This window comes from Coturnix japonica, chromosome 7 (genome assembly GCF_054131305.1).
Source record: "Coturnix japonica strain WE chromosome 7, WE-NBRP24, whole genome shotgun sequence".
NCBI lineage: Eukaryota > Metazoa > Chordata > Aves > Galliformes > Phasianidae > Coturnix > Coturnix japonica.
In genome coordinates, this window is record NC_140669.1 from 25,786,639 (window position 1) to 25,804,606 (window position 17,968).

General features: G+C 37.2%; 1 protein-coding gene across 1 annotated transcript in view; it reads right to left on the reverse strand.

Annotated features, from left to right (window-relative positions):
- The window catches only part of SPAG16 (sperm associated antigen 16), a 339,824-nt gene that overhangs the window by 274,879 nt on the left and 46,977 nt on the right, over positions 1 to 17,968 (reverse strand). Inside the window, exon 10 of the mRNA XM_015867952.3 lies at positions 9,636 to 9,766. Coding sequence (XP_015723438.2) covers positions 9,636 to 9,766 — 131 coding nt within the window. The remainder of the gene's footprint in view (positions 1 to 9,635; positions 9,767 to 17,968) is intronic.

The window sequence follows — 17,968 nt, forward strand, 5'->3', positions numbered from 1 at the left end:
TAGCAACAATTAAATCCCATTCTGTAAATGAATTCATAGTTGTAACTCATTGTCAGCTGAAAAGGAGATAAAAAAACAAAAGCGCCCATTAGAAATAGCACACAGCCTATTAACTCCTTCACAAACAAGTTTTCAAGTGTGTCACTCAGTTTCTGGTAGTGGTACCCTACTCTCAAAGCTCAGTTGCCTCTATCAAGGCATGCAAACTCTCAGCCTAAAATACTCCTGTAGGAATAGGCAGCGAGTAAGAATTTCTTCTTGAGAAGAAAGAGAAACCTCCCCTCTTCCAGTTTAAAGCCATTTCCCCTCATTCTGTCACTATCTGCCTTCATTAAAAGTCCATTCCCAGCTTTCCTGTAGGTCCCTTCAGGTACTGGAAGGCCGCAGTAAGGTCTCCTTGGAGCCTTGTTACATTAATGAAAATCAGAATGAAATAATCAAGGAAGAAATCATGTAGAGAACAAGCCAACAGGTGAAATTAATATTCCTAAATTTATTTCAGCAGCTCAAACTAAGCTCACTAGAATTTACTCCCCCCTCACCCCATACCACTAAAAGATGTTGAAAGACAAGCTTGAAACTTCACCTTTCAAGCTGAGTTCAACTCCTACTTTTTCTATTAACCTTATCAACAGCTGCACTGCTCAGAGAGTATCAATACTGATATTGTCAGAATATGCCATACGGAAATTAGAATGGAATTAAAACAAAAACATCTGTGGCAAAGAAAAAAGAAACATTTTGTGAGCTCAGTCAATATGCATGCCATTACACAAAGATTAAACGCAAAAGCACACGGACATAACCGCAAATAGGACAGTAGTAGAAGTGTGCAGTAATTCCCACAACCTGCTCAATAAAGAAATTAACAAGTCAGCAATAAGCAATCATATCGGACCTTCCCACAGCAAGATGCCTTAAGTTTCATTTGATTGAAATACAGTCTGGAAAGCACAGCTCTGTAACAACACAGTGTATTTGCAAGTTCAAGAGGAACAGCACCTGATTGAGACTGCAGAGCCCAGGATACTGAAGGTTTAAGGCTGGAGTTGCTTTTTCTGGGCAGCTCAGACTGCTTTGTAACCCAAGGCAGTGCTGTCCTGCCTCACCTGCAGGCAAACTTGGCAAGTAAAAAGAACAAGCAATCCCCCGTTCTTTTAAACACCGAACTTCACGCATTCTGATCTTGATGAGGAGCATACAAAATTGGCCAAGATCATGTTTGCTTTTTGCATCTCCACTACCCTGGACAAAATCCTGGAATTTTTCCATGTAATAATCCCAACAATTTTATTACAGTTTGAATATTATTCCATAACACATAAAGTACAGTACCTGAAGAAAAAAGAAACATATAATGCATCTTAAAAGTGAAGCACAAATCACATGAATGTCCTTAGGGAATGCTGCTTTACCATTCTTGCAATGACTCCATTAGTTCAGCATTGTTGGAGATATTTCTCCTTATATTCTCATCACATTCCCCTTCCACTTCCACAGTATCACAACATATTAAGCACAGAACAATCCAGTTCTCAGAAATGCCATTCAGCAATATTCCTTCCTTTCCCACTAAACAAACTTTGTATCTTTTTGGCTTTTTTTTTTTTTTTTTTAATCTGTGTTTCTGCCTCAAATATTCACAAAGTCTTCACACAATTACCTAAAAAACAGCTTTAAAAAGTTGTATATATATATATATATATATATGTATGTATATATATATATATATATATATATATATATTCTTTTCCCAAAGATGCATGTGACCTTCCTTATATGTGGAAATCCCAGAAACATTAAAACTGAAACATGGAATGAAAATGAAGGCTCTTAAGTAACCACTCCCTCCATGTTTCTCAACAAAGAATAGTTCTGAATGGATGATGAAAACACAGTACAAGTGTAAATGAATTTTCATGTGACAAGAAAAGTCAGTACTATACATTAATTGAGGATTTTTTTTTTTGCAGATAGGAATTAGAATCTATCAGACACGGAAACATAAAGACTGATACTACTCATCTTTCAGAAATCCTGGAGTTTAACATTGTTCTATTCTAAAACAAACTGAGAACTTGTTTTTTTTTCAACATTGCCACAAAGTGGATTCTCTCACAAAATGACTTTTTGTGCTCATTAAAATACTTCCTTTCTCTAACATCTCGACACCCTGTTTACACATCATTAAAAGAAATTCATATTAGTTATTTTCAAGCCGCTCAGCATAGACTGGCTGTTTCTTGAAGATCAGAAAACTATTGACCCAATCTATTCAACCCTGCTCCTGTCCACAGATTACCAATAATAAGTAAGGGACCAAAAAGATAATAACCGGAATTCAGAATTGCTGACAGTTACCAGGCATGATAGTTTCCAGCCTACAGAAAATATAGAGGAACCTTCATAAAGTTAAGACAGTCTTTTTACAATCATGCCTTTATAATCAAGTACTTCCAAGACTTTCTGTGAAGTTTCTGAAGCAGACTATGAAGGTAACTAATAAAAATATACTTTCCCTATGCTGACCTTCCCTGAAAATATCCTGTTCTCTGATAAAGATGCTTGTTTGCTAACAAAATTACAGAGCTACCCAGCTCATTTCATGGGCACGCCATAAAATAGCACAATACAACTTCAAATTATTACTGTTATGGTTTCAAGCTGCCCATTAAAGTGACGACCAAGGCCTTCCCACAGGAGCCATCCGTGTGGTCAAAGCTGCAGACAAAGCTAAAGAGAAACAAACTCCTCTCAACTATGGCAGCCAGAAAACTTACAGAGAGGGACAGGCAGGGACTTTCACCAGATGATTTGGAGAAGAGGCAAATGCAGAGCTAAAGGAAACACACAGCTCTCCTCCAATTACTGATGATAGTCAGGATAATGCTGGGATGGAGGGCTGTTGCCAGGAGCCATGCCTTCCTACCGGTGCTACACTAAGCCCTCATAGAGCTTATCCAAGTGTGACCCGCCCTGCAATTTCTGATTATTCACTTTTTCCTTACTAAACTGCATTACAAGGAGCTAAAATACATTTGACATATTCCTACAAGTACTTCTTCCTCATAAGCTGCATTAAAGCTCTTACAGGGATGTAGTATGATAATGAACAGATTGAAGTCCGTGAAATAATCTCTCTGTTATGTTGGGGTCTAAGTGCAGAAAAAATTAAGAACTTAATTTCTATAGGAAACAGTGATACTCTGAAATAGAAAGCTAGAGCATTGAGCTGTGACTCAAAAGACATGAATTCAATTTCAGGATCTTCTCCGTATATAATCTTACAGGAATTATTCCCCATAAGAATAGCACAGCCACACAGAACACCACTGGGGAGATAAAGGTGGCTCAGCCAGCAGGGCAGGCAGTCACATAAGCACATACACAGATCCGCCTTCTCTGTCTTCACAGAACTAAAGTAAACCTGCACAGCCCGCTGCCACCTGGCATTCCACAATTCAGGTTTTGCAGTTGAGGCTGATGGCACACATGAGTTTGTGAGCAGCTCAAGCTCACCCTGAGCACACCTCATTGGGCTGGGACACCTGCAAATTGCTGAGGGTGCCTCTGTCCCACCCACCAGGTAATCAGCAAAGATGCTGAACAAGAATGAACCCTGCAGAGTCCCCTGGGGCTCACCACCAGTGGCTGGCCTTCAGCTAAATCTTGCACCACTGATCACCACCCTCTGCACACAGCCATCCAACCAGATTTCTATCCATTTCATACTCCATAAAATAGAAATGAGAGCTAGGAAGCATGGGGCTGAGTAATCTGTATGAAGGTGAGACTCACTTTCCTCATCTTTGATAAAAGTCTTTTATGCCTAAATTGAAAGAACAATTACAGCTTTAGCTTTCGGAGAACAGTAATAGAAGAGAGATACCTGCAGTTCTAATAGAAACAGTAAATTCCTTGCAGGAGGTTCTTTAAAAGGTTCAAGATTATAGTCTATTTACTTACACAATTACAGGGACACAGATTTGTCTTCCTTCCTGAAGTGATTCTCAGAAAGGTGCTTTTTTGTCACAGCCAAATTATAAAAATGTTTTTCATGTATTAACACAAAAGAGATTACATGCTGGGACAGTCCGTTCCAGAAAAAGATACACCACCAGGTTCCAGACCAGTTTGCTAGGAAAAATTCCATTCTGGAGCTACCTCTTGTCATCAGAAATAAAGCTCTGAAATTCACACCTGGGACAAGAAAGACCATATTTAAAAGTTATAAAGTCATGGGTCTTGAGTATGAAACATCTACTGCAAGACATAATAAGATACTAAGCAAACTGAACAGAAAAAGAAAGATAAGTTCTGAATCACTGAAGTGGGAAGGCAAGGAGTACAGGACATACCCCATGGTCAACATGGGTCAAGACTTCAAAGCCTGCCGTGCTTGAGTTAAACTTCTGCAGCAGCTACACTGTATGTCATGTACCTTTGAAATCAGGTATAATTTCTATAGGAAAATTAAGCAGCAACTAACACTACTATGGCAAATCTTCAATTCACAGTGTCTACTCATGCAAAGAATCAGCACATGACAGCACAGTTAACAAAAACATTGTTAATCAAAAAAAGTAATTTCATAAAATTACTTGGTAATGCTTTGGGGAGTCACCTTCCTAAATTTTTCTTCTTTGATGAGGAATTTCACCCCACAAATTCTGAACTCCCTTTTTCTAGCTTGCATTCTTTCAGGACACAATACGATTCATATGACTGATCACCCCTTGGCAGATGGACCGTATTTTGCCTGGCATCATACAGACACAGAACAAAATGACATTACCTCACCAGCTGTACAGAAACACAGAGATAGAAACAAATGGTTGGAATACAGGAAAAAGGGAGACAACATTCATCAGTCTGACAGGCAGCGGTCTCAGCAAACCATCAAGCCACCCAATGACAGAACTGTACGGCATCACAATGAAAATCAAGGAGAGAGAAGAAAGCCATCTTGAAATGTGGAATATGGAACCCTCTCCAACTGGGACAGGCAGTAGAGCAAAAACGTATCAAGACGTTTGCTTACAAACTGATTTACACTACTTCCATTACCTCCTTCACACCCAACAAATCTTAACAGCCTGTTTATTCCATCTTTTGTTAGAACAACAGTCTGGAAATCAAAATTAAAACTGAGCAGAGTGCCCAAAGGAGACTTAAAGCAGGACACTGACCGAAACATTGTTCTGTGGATGACGGCAGAATTCTCTCTGCATCAGACTGAAACTAAAGAAAAAAACACAAACCTGCACTGTTTTATTTTACAGCCAACTTCAGACTAGTTCAAAAGGAAATTCCTCACGTTAACACTCACCAAGTATTCTTTCAGCAAAGGTCATTCCTCTGCGTGCATGTGTATGTATATCTGTGTACCAACACAAGTATTTACACAAAGGAGGAAAAATGTAGTAGAGGAGCTAAAAGGGAAAGGGTGCAGGGGTTTGCAGTTTTGTCCCGTCTCACCTCTGTAACTGTGTACAGGGCACCACAAGAGTAACTTCAGTTTCAGTTTTTGAATAAGACTCATAAAATCACCTACACATTTTATGCTGCAAGTCAATTTGCATGGTTCCCAAGGAGATAAGTTCTAAAAATCTCATCTGGAATCCACTGATAAAAAAATAATAATAATGGGGAAAACCAGCATAATAAGATATAATGATGAATTAGTCCTCATAGAAAAGTTATCTCTTACTGGGTCCATCAGGAAAGCCAAGATAATCACTAAACATTTTGTATTTGCTTTTCCTCATACTTATCTCCAGCTTCGTATTTTACTGTGCCCAGGCAGAACGGGTTTGATATTGTCTTTTTCTTTTACAATATATTGAACAAGAAAAAAAGACATGGGGACATTAAGTTACTTGTAAACAAGAATATACATTTTCTATTTGTATAGGTATACATTGAGGTTAATAGGTCATACACTTTAACTGCAATCCAAAGGCATTTTTAAAGCAATTGCCAAAGCAAATATGCTTTGAATGGAAGACTGTAAACTATGTCTGCGATGCGTGGGCAGGATGGAGAAGGAAAAGATGTCTTAAAAATTTAACAAAAAGGCAAGAAAAAGTGGTGGAGCCTTCACTTGTCATTCTGCTTGAGTTAAGGGTATTAAAGGCCACAAATAAATACCAAATACCCACTGTTTTCACAACATTCATTTTCTGATATAAAACTTGAAAAAACAAAAAAAACCCAAAAACCAAGAGAAAAAGGAGGTTTTTTTTAACTACAAAGCACACCAAATTACATACAAAATACAGCACTGCACTAATCTCAAACTCACACCATTACTGTTTTCTTTTCAGCTGCACTTCAGATTAGCATCTGTCCAACATAATACATGATATTTTTCTACTTTCCAACACCATGCTAACCTCTAAAAATGCACTGAATGACGTCTGCATAGGCATCTTTCTTTTCCCAAGTGAAGACAATGTAAACTGTGACAGATGTACTGCACAGAGTGAAACAGAAATATCTTTCTTGGTAAGCCATCCAAACCCTTTGGGAGGCAGACAGCAAGTAAGGAGAAAATGGACAGTAAGCAAGCAAGATTTAGAAGATCATTTATGCATTATAGATCTTAAAGCCTTCCTTGCAGGCAGAGTAAGATTTACTAGGATACTTGCAAGGACACTTGAGAAATGTGAGCTTAATGCAGAAGAGTGTCTATGTGAAGATTTGAGAAGCGGGAAACATTCAGCTTGGTAAAAAGCAAACACGGCTTCCCAAGGGATTTTTTTCCCTACCCAAGGGAAGGTGTTAAATTGAAGGTCTTAAGGCATCAGCTTTAAGGCATGTAAAAAGTCTGAATTTGGATTTGCTGGAGCTGCATTTTCTACAGAAACATAAAAGATTGTATTAATACATATACAAAACAGATTCCGTTCTGTCTTTATTAGACGATGCTTCTGATAAGAAAAGCCTAAATCCAAAATGCAAATCTGGTCTCCTCCTAAGTCAACGGGATGATTTCTATTTATCCTATCAACTACAAGAAACTGTTCTCGTTCAGTGCCTATTGGTTTCTCTATCTTCTGTCTGTAAACCTGCACAATCATCATTACTTTAAATTTAGTGGAAGTTCAGTATTTCTTCAAATGCACAGTTTTCATTTAATTCCTTACACAGAGAAATGAATCCAAGCCATTCTAAAAGAAAAAAAACCAAAACTACCACAATTTATGCATTTAATAACCTCTTGGACTTCTGAGGAAAGTCAGCTCCGGGATCCAGTAGCTGCTCTACCAAACTAATAACAATCAGTATAGCTCCGTGTGCATTAGCTGCATGCCTCAAGATTCCCTAGCATCTGGTAAGTTAAGAACTCCAACTGAATCTTCTCCCAAAACTTAAGTATTCGTAACTTCTCTCCCCCATTTAAATCCTTTACCACCTGCTGCCAGACAGATCCTAGAATCATCCTTTTCTTCAACATTAAGATCTGTTCTCTTGAAGCACATAGGAACACTCTGTGCTTTATTCCTCAAATAGGGAAGGGTGTTAAACAAACTCCAGAGGAGCTACTGTCAAGAATGACCCACTGTTACAAAACTAAGCAACAATACAATGTTTAGCAATAGCAAGACAACAAAACAAAGCCTTTCCAGTCACTTACAAAGATTGATTTTAAGTAGTGATATACAGACAGAAAAAGCTTTTTAATTAAAACAGCCTGGAGTTTTGAATGTTCTTTTCATAGTTAAACACGTAGAAATTGCAATCCACTATGTTCATAAAGAGATTTCTAAGCAAATGAGAGGTTCGGTTACAGTCTGCATTTATAGTGCTTATATTTTTGCAAGAACATCTTAACAATCTTTTTTGCTTTTCATGCTTTTACATTTTTACGTTTTTAAACAAGCAATTCAAATCATTTCAGAGCTCTATTTGAGCCCTCACTTCCCTTAAAGCACTACCTTCTGATGAAAGTCAATATCATATTGTCAGTACATGAAATTAAATAAATGCTCCAAATCATTGGGTTTTTTTCTTTCTAATTTAGTTGCTGTTTCTTCAAGCAAGTTGTTAAAGGGTTTCCAAATAAGTCTAAAGACATCCAATTTATTTTCAACTAGTAAATTACTTTCTTGAGTGGTATCGTATCCTCAAGGTGTGACATCCATTTACTAACTGTGGAAAGTACTCAGAATTTCCAGTACATACAACCATTTCTCCTAGCAATAACTAGAAACACTGGATATAAAGATCTAGAATAATACCTTCAGCAAGATATAAAAGATACCATTCAAAACAGATAAGAGATGCAAAGAATATTCTTACACCAACACACATTACACTTACCTTGCTTTTGCTGAAGTACACAGTAACTGCAAAGTTTAGGTAGAGGTATCCTTCCTTGATGAGCTTTTGAGCAATCACCACTTAAAATTATACATTATGCACACTTTAATACTTACAAGTAATTTGCAATACAATTTAAAAGTAGCTTATAATAAATCTCACTTTCTACTGTAGGTAAAAGGACACTTTTGACAAACATTAACATGGCAACTATTACACTACTGCCTCTTGTGCGAATTTTGGGATGAGACAACCTGGAAAGACTACGTTGTCATCTTTATTCTACCTGACTCACTGAAAATCCTGCAAGGGTGGAAGTGTTTTCTTCCTCTGTCAGTCTGGGCTTCAATCCCCCCCCACCAATACACCATTGCTGCACTGACTGCTTTTTGATAAGCCCACAAACTCGATAACATTTCAGGTGGATTTGTTACAGTCTCTTCAAAGCAGCAACACTGATTTTTTTCCCAACTGGCCTCATATGACTATACAATACAGAAGAAAATTATTCAAAATATTACCTGACGTGTTTGAGGTTAGGACTTAGACAGATGGAAAACCAGAATCAAGTATCTGAGAGTCTAAGGAGGAACCCTGCCAAGCTAGAATAAAACAGTACAAAATGTGGGCAGCCAACTATAAGTCTGAGCTTTGCACTACAGTTATTAAATGCATAAAGATTGTTTTGCATTTCACAGACATGACTTACTTGACACTCACCTACCCCAAAAACTACTTTCTAATTTGCATCACTGCTTTACTTGGCTCTGCTATTCTGTACTGCTTAAACAATGAAATCTTTATTTTTCTCAACACTGATGTTTGCACAAGTCTGTCAACTGTCAAACTTCTACCCTGTATGAGAACTGCCCACACTTTTAGGCTTTTACAACATAGCTAACTTGGATTACGTTTCTTAGATGCAACATGAAATTAAGCTACTAAAGGAAAAGGAAGTTGTAATCAAATACAAATAGCAAAAATATTCATCATTTTAGTTCAGCATTCTAAAACTAGACTTTATCAAGTGGGAATCACAGACATCTGTATCTGCTAACCGAATCCCACCCTTCCTACAAAGATGAATCTCAATCTGTAAGCAGTTCTGCTGATATATTTTACTGTATTTATGCTCCCACTCAATTTCACAAACATTTTCTCCACTTTTATATTCTTAGACAATCTCCCCCCAACCGGGCAGTTGGTTTCTCCCAATTTACTTTGATTTAAAGCTTCTGAATGATCTGCTGAAAGAAAAAGACTCAACATGTATTTAGCAATAAAATAAATGTACTGTTAGCAGCTCCTACCAGCTCACTGCTGCGTCATGCAGTTTTAAAGTCTTCTCCAGTTTATACTCTCCATGTTCCAGGGATTGACTACACACTTTGGCAGGAGCAATGTACGAATTCACTTGAGAATCTACAGGGAACTCCGAATCCTAGAGGAAAAAAAAACATATATAATTTTCAGAAAAGCTGCACAAGTTCATGCAATGCACTGCTTATTATGTTAACCTTAAAAGCACAATTTTGTCTCTTTGTTCCTCCCCTCCGCTCAATTTTTATGAGTTATTAAATCACTGTTGTCCTGATTTTATCCTGATACATACTGTTAAAAATGAACACAGGCAGATCTTGAAGACTGGTGCCTGCAGTGAGCCACTGCATATTATGAGAATTATTAATTTGTTCTTATAAAATTATATTTTTACGAATGTCTAGACAGTTACATTAATACAGCATAGCTCAAGGAAGAGATCAACCACCAACATTAATCATTGTTTGTAACCAAACATACACAGTGGACTTGCGTTTGTTATAAGAACACAGAAGTTCACTGTTGATACTAGCAAAACTCCTACCAATACCCCAAAAAAGCTTGTATGTCTTTCAGAGTAGCAGCTTTGGGAAAGATGCAGCTCTGCAGAATGGATTTTTTCAGGTAAAGTGGCAAATGTGCTTAAATCTGACCTCACCACTGAGTTTGTGTAATGATGAAGTTATAAATAACAAACTTGGTCTGATGTTTTTATCATAAATTAAGTACATAACACTAAAAGAATACAAAAATCCATGGAAGCAAATCATTTCTGTTCAATTCACGATCTCTGCACCCATGAAGTATTTGTTGGTAGGCAGTCAAAAGTCAATACCGATCGGATCTCAAGTAAATGAATTATTTTTCCTTAAACAGAAAACAATTTTAACAATCTTACCAGCAGAATCCACCAGCACAGCAGCACTTGTTGAAGAGAGGACCAGAACCCTGTGGTGCAGCTTCGATGAGACATCTGCCTAATCAGCTGCTGGTGCTGTCCTATGCCACTGTCTATGTCTAACGGGTATTTTCAGATTTGCAGCCTTTTATTTGTCTCACCAAAGCAGCAACAAAGTGAGAAAGCATCTGCACTTAATCAGCCCCTTCTAAGATCCTATTACAGATCTGAAGCCAAGTCAGTTCTTCGAGGCTTTTGTTCACTCATCATAAAATACAGGAGAAGATGTATCATTTATGCTGTGCAAGGAGGTCTCTGTCCTGGAAATCTGTGGCTTCAAGATGATTTTTTTATTCAGATGAAACTAATTATACATTAGGTAAGAATTTAGAATGAAACCTGTAGATAATTTCCCCTACAAGACATCCAGAGTATGGTCTATGTAGTTAGCTCATTTGGTAATAATGACAAACAGCACAACAATAACAGATAACGGAAGGTAAAAAAATCTGGTGTTGATTGAAGTGGATGGCACAGCAGAGATACTTGGATAACATGTTTAAAATACTATTGGACTGGATTTGTACAAAGACCCACATCCTTCAGATCTATTTGTCGCAGACATAAGAACACTGGAAACTGAACACTAAAGAGAATATTTTAAAAAGAAGACTAAAATAGCTGGAGTCAGGACTGGCTCTACCAGGTAAGAGATATTGAGAACGAATGAACGGCCCTTCTTTCTGACAGCCAAGTCAAAGAAGCGGACATCGGATGGCTGTTTGGACATCATCTGCATTTGTCATTTACACACAGCTTGAAATAACCATTCAGGACTTCAGGCAGGTAAACTGCATAAAGAAGTATTCAAAACTCATCTTCGCTGAAGAGAACTGATATCACATTATGATAATCTTTTTGATACATAGCTACTGTATATCCATCATTATCCAAGTACAAATCTTCCTCTGCATTTAAGCATCAGCTTAACTATGTGCTTTTAAGTAACTTGAATGAATTTTCTGCACTAAAAGAAAAAATCTACTACTCCAGAACTGAGTAGAAGGCAGACCTTCTGCATACTTCTAAATACATTTGTCTTGCAACTACAAAGCCAAAAAAACAAATTACATATAAACATATACTTAATCCTTACAGGTGGACTTTCACTCAGCGTCTATTTGTTAGAATTGGACTATATTTATTACCAACTCCGATTAACCCAACTAAAAAGATTTATTAAAAACAGACTGCCATTAAAGAATGTAAGGAGGGTAACAGCACCCAATATATTCTAAGTGCTCCACCAGTCATTCCAAAATGTCTTACAGAGGCTGTAGTTTTCTAACAACTTGCAATCCTTCTCATCTGCAGCATTTTCAGAACATCCCACTGGGAGAAACTTCCAAAGAATGAAGTTATTGTATTATTTAAAATGCCCACAACAAAGATGAAGAATGGGATAAAATCTATGCATTTCAATCTGCAAATGCACACACACAGCAGGATATCTACTTTTGTTGTTTGTACTTAACTTGATGGCAACATTTAATTTAAAGGAATAAGCATACATGTAATTTTCAAAATCACAGACTATCAAGAGAATATCATTCTTTTTCCCACCTTAGAAGCTTTCTACATTATACGTCCTGTAAGGATGCTATAAACCTGAACCAAACACCTTAAATGACTATCAGAATTACTACTAATGTTAGCTAGTGACATTACTAATCTTTGCCAGTGTAACTATTACAGATGAGACCTAAGAGGTACTTTCCAGCAGCCTATGGCTTCAATCTTACAAATAAGCCAAATAAAATGAGTCCAAAATCCAGTGATGTTTTTTTGTTTTGTACTGCTTTTTCGAACTTGACTATTAAAAAAGCAAGACTGGGTCTGACAAAAGGTTTGGATGTTCAGTGCATAACGTACTTGATCACAGACATTTATGTAAGTTTCATCCCATCTAAACCACATTTATGTTTTCCCAGTGAAGCTAAGAAGCTACATACTTAGTTTTGTTCACATAAAATCCTCTATTAATTTCTGTGTTGTTTTGGGGTAAGGTTTTACTGATATGTAAAACTTCAGCTTCAAGTAGCCTTAATGCTGCTCAGCTATTCCATTCCCAGAACAACAGATTGTATTTCTGCAGAATGGCAAAGACTGTTAACACTGAGAAACCCAGGATGTTGGTCTTCTATTCTTCTGACTGAGAAGGAAGACAGAAACAAGGGAGAGTGAGCAGAGTAGATGACCAAAAATCACCCCCCTTGTCTTAACTCAGGCATCAGCAAGGCACCTGTATCTTGCACTGAGGTGATAACTAAACACACAGACACCGAATCACCCACTTCACACACATTAGCCATCCAAATGTAGTTTCCTACACTTGCACTTGCTTTTAAAGACATTCTAAGTAACAAATAAGAGCTGAGAAAGAACTGCAAACACGCTCTGAAGAGCATTGGGATTTCAGAGGATTTAAAGAGTACAGTTTTAAAAGTTTGCACCTGATATTTGTATCTCCATTTGACTAAGCAATTTACATATCCCTTGGATTTCTTCCTCTGAAAGTAGACTGCATGTCTTTAAAAGCAGTAATACAAACATTTATTAAGGAAAATCAACTTCCAATTAATACCTAAATGCTCAAAATTTTATGTGAAACTTATGTAAGATAACAGAAATAAGATTACTTTGTAACTCATGTATAATAACAATTGGAGAAAGGGAAATTACAAAACAACGTAGGGAAAAGAAAAACAGAAACATCCCAAATTAGAAAGTAAAAACATAAAGCTCCCAAACCACTTAAATTTTGTACTGCCATTCCAGGAAGAAATGACACACTTGTGGCTAAAATAATGTTGTTTACAGAAATGCAAGTCAAGTTCTGATTACATTTCAGGCATAATATTCCTGCAGGTCTCTGAAGCCAGTCCCAAACATTGTTAAGATCTGGGAGTAGTTGAGTCTACACTACTTACCATACAGAGGCTAAAAAGAGAAGTAAGGGGATTAACTAAAAACAGGATATTCCCAACCTGTGCCACTGCCTTTGTGCAGATGCAAGAAGCTGGATGTGCTTGCTGCTTCAGAAATGTTACCCTTCAGGAACTACAAATCTGCACAATCAGAATAATGACATGAAAAAAGCACTGTGAACAACTGAGCTCCTTCACTCCCTTTCAGTAACTCAGACTAAAAATTACCAAATGTAATCAGACCAGGGTACTCTGAATAAAAGTGACTCAAAAATTCTTGTATTTTTCAGTAGAAAAAACCAAACAGATACAGCTTCAGGAAATAGTGCTGTGAATGAATGCTGCAAAATTCACAAATGCAGTTAAAAAAAGAGGATAATATGAAATATTGGTATTTCTTTCATTCTTCACTGAAGGCAAGTCAATAAAAAAGTATTTATCCTCATTTTCCTCATCTACAATGCAATGAAGTCCTCTGCATTTATTTCTGAAATTTTAGTTTTGACCTCTTGTGCTGCAATAATCTCTTATTTTACTACAACAAGAGACTCAGACTCAGTTGTAGAGATAATTCATATCTACGGCTCAGCCTTATGGGTCTGAACAGCATGAACCACGGGGTCACTTGCTGTGGTCAGGTGATTCAAGTGCTCCCCCGAACACAGCAGTGGAAGCCAGTTAAGACACAGTGAGTCTGTTGCTGCTATATATTGTTTTTTTTCACCCTTATATCTGCTATGCACTAGACAGCAGCGCTATGACAAACATGAAAAGCTATTTAGGCATTCTCTTACATCACTATGAAAGGGAAAGTAATGCATTTCCTGCCTGTGAAATTAAACATCCTGTTACTTTATCAAAAGCAAGGAACATTACATTCAAAATAGTGCCCTAGAAAGAATCTCTGTGAACCATAACCATTCTGAATATGCGTCCTCAGTCACTGACAGCCGCAGAAGCAAGTGGTGCATTGTACCTGCCCAGAGTATCATTTAGAAACTTCACTATCTTTGTTGTCTAAACCTACAGGTGATACAGACTGTTAGCTGCTGGTAAAAAAGCGGCCCTGTCACCCACTTCATTTACATGTAGCACTGCCATGGCAGTCAAAAATGCTAACAGGAAAGAGCAAGCACCACCAACTCCATTTGTTCTGTAGGCAGAGGGAAGGTATCCAAATGGTAGATCCTTGGCAAAGACAACAGTGCAAACACATCCATACCCTTACATAATTAAGGCTCCATTACTCATGATTTACCTTGAGAGCCATACAGAAACCAAAGTTACATGAACTTAAAGAAGCATTCCCTGCTTTAACAACTCACAGGTTGATGCACAAAAACAAAACCCCAATAACAGAACATATATATTTCCTTCCAGGTAAGAACCTGAACTTTGATAGGTACTATGTGAGAAGATGGTAATCTATGGCAAACCACAATGACATTCATTACAAGAGCTTACAAACCAAGCTGTCTCAGGAGCCTCAGATCATTAGCTCCCCCTGATAAGATACAAATCTTGTATTGATGGGAATCATTATACAATTTAGACAATTCACCCTTAAAGCTCCTTTCTTGTCTTCAATTTTTAAGTGAAGACTGAATCTTTGCTTCTGAAAGCAAGGTTTTTCTGAGCAAGTCTGCAGCTTTCATTTTCCTAAAGAAAGATGCAAGAGATTCTCCTCTGTCAAAACAGAAGATAGTAAGAAAAGTGGAACTTACCCCAAAGCTGAGAATAAATGTAGCCTACTATAACACAAAACAAGAAACAGCCAAATCTGTTTATCTAAACAACAGCTTGGCCTTGTTTGCATCATCGTTACGTAGTTCTAAGTTTCACTATACAGTTGTGGGAAATTGAAGTCCACACAAACTAGCTTCACTATGCAATTGCCAGCAAAGAAATCAATCTGCAACTGAGACAAGGATCATTTGCCGGTCATTTGTTGGAGCCAAGTCCTCTGGTGAGGGAGGAGGAGGAGCAGTCCATCTCTCCTTGCAAAAAAAAACAGCTAAGCTCTATAGCATCAGTAGAGGTTCTAAGTTGAAAATGAACAAGCTTGTTCTCAGACTGGGTCTAAACACACAGAGGCACGATCATCAGCACACCTCCTAGCATATCAAGACAGAACTTCAAACAAACACTAGATGTTTTGTTCAGAAACAAAATCTAAGTGAGAAAAATGATGTTATTGTTAGGGTACAGATACTGCATTGGTCCACATCTCAGTAAAATACCCTGTCTTGTGTTACTGTCTAAATAAATCTAAGCAAGTGTTCTATTCTTGCTCTCCAAAATCAGGGATATCAACACCCTCGTATCTTGGACAAGTTCTGGGTTAATCACTGCTATCCACATTTATACACCAGTTAAATCACCTTTTTCAAGTTATAAAGAGATGACAAATCTAAGTCTCTTGAAAAGAACAACAGTTTTTTTTACATTACGGAGGATACCTTTTGCTTTTCCCTTTTCTTACTTTACAGGATCCAAATTTCACTACATTTCATTTTCCACATCTTAGTTCTTAAATGTCAAAGTAGTTCCATGGAAATCAACAGCCCTACACAAAATTATATGTATATATAAATATATATTTAGTTTCCAGAATAGGTCTTCAGTTTTGTGCTAAATCTCAGCTCTTGACCAAATCAGAACTGCTTTCAATTTCCACAGGCTAAGAATTACCAAGAACCCACATATTCAAACAAAAGATATAAAAAGAAATAAATATAAGAAGAAATTTTAAGGTATAAATTTATAAACCAAGGGAACACTAATTGCTCACAATGAATGAACAAATCTAAGTTATTCAATTACATATATATATATTAAAAAAAAAAAAAGAGTCAAGCAAGAAAATATTAAAAAGCAAATAATAACACACAATTCCCAATCCATTTATTTATCCTGTATTTAGAACTATTACAAGAATCAGACAAGTCATGGTGAAAGACATGAATATGAAGCACTATTATGATGGCACCTGACATTACAGAAAGTTATTTCCAGGTTTGTAGCTCTTATGAAAGATTACAAACAGTGCCTATTTCTCTCTTTACTGTGATGAAAACTCCCATATTCCACTCTGAGTTCTTACCCATAGCACAATTTCCAGTTTCATTCAAAAAGACTGAAATGTAAACAAGGTATTTATTGAACTAGTATTAATTGCTTCGCTGCAGTACCGACAGAAGATTAATATAAAATACAGTCAATCAGAATTATTCCATCTTCCCCATGTTTTCTGTAACTGAAGGAATAGCACACCCAGCAGACTGTAAAACAATTCTGAAGGTATTCAGCGCATCCAGCGAACAGAATGCCATCAGCAAAGCATTCAGTACCCTGTGTTGCCTGATAGTTGACACCGAAACAACTCAATTTCAGAAAGTGTCAATGTCCATACTGAGTGTACTATAAGTTTACACCTTATTTTACTACCTTAATCACAACGACAATTATATCACAAACATCTGAAACACATGGGAAGGAAGCTGAAAAGCAATAGCAGGAGACGATAGTAAAACTTTTACTACATACTACATCTTGCCTGGCTTGCTAATAAAAAACAAAAAAAAATCACCTATAGAGGCTGTGGCAACATAAATCCGCCTTGTTCAGTATATAACTCTGACAGGTCATCTTTTTGGTGTGTTGTTGTTTTCTTTTTTAATAAACATGAAGATAGGATGTAATAGGTTGTAAAGTCAGATTAATTACAAGAGCCCCTTCAGAACTGTTCTGATGTTATATACAAGGCTGCTGTCTTCATGCAACTCTTCAGAGTTTGTGAAGTGGTGCCGGCAGTAAATTTAAACCTGAAGCTGCTCCTCGGAATGGCAGTTTCAATGGTGTGACAAAACAAGCCTTCTACTGCTCACGCAATGAGGAAACTAGAAAGCAGCAGCACTGTAAATACAGCTGTATTACACACACAAAGCTTTTTCTCACTAGAGCTCTTATTAGCAGCCACTGAAACTTAAAGAAATCATCCACCATAAAGGGGATAAACTTAAAGAGAGAAAGCTACTGTGCCACACTAATATTTGGTTTCTTTTATTGCAGCTACTAAAGCCACAATTCTCAATTATTAATTATCTGAGAGATTTGAAGAATAATAAGCAGCTAATGATTACGAAATGCTCCATCACTGAGAAATAACAATTTTCTTCAAATTTTTAGTACTACAGCTTAACTGTTATTGCCGCCATTTCAAAAAGTAAAAGGTATGAAAAGAAAATGCCTCACCCTTCACAAAACGCACTGCCAGACTCCACAGAAATAAAACAACAGCAACATATCAGCTTCCTGTAAAGCTTACAAACTGCCCAGAACCTCAGTTAATCACATCTCTCAGTTTAAAGCAACACCACCCTGGATGATGCTCTCAAGGAAAAACACACCATTCATGTGGGAACTGCAATGGGATTTG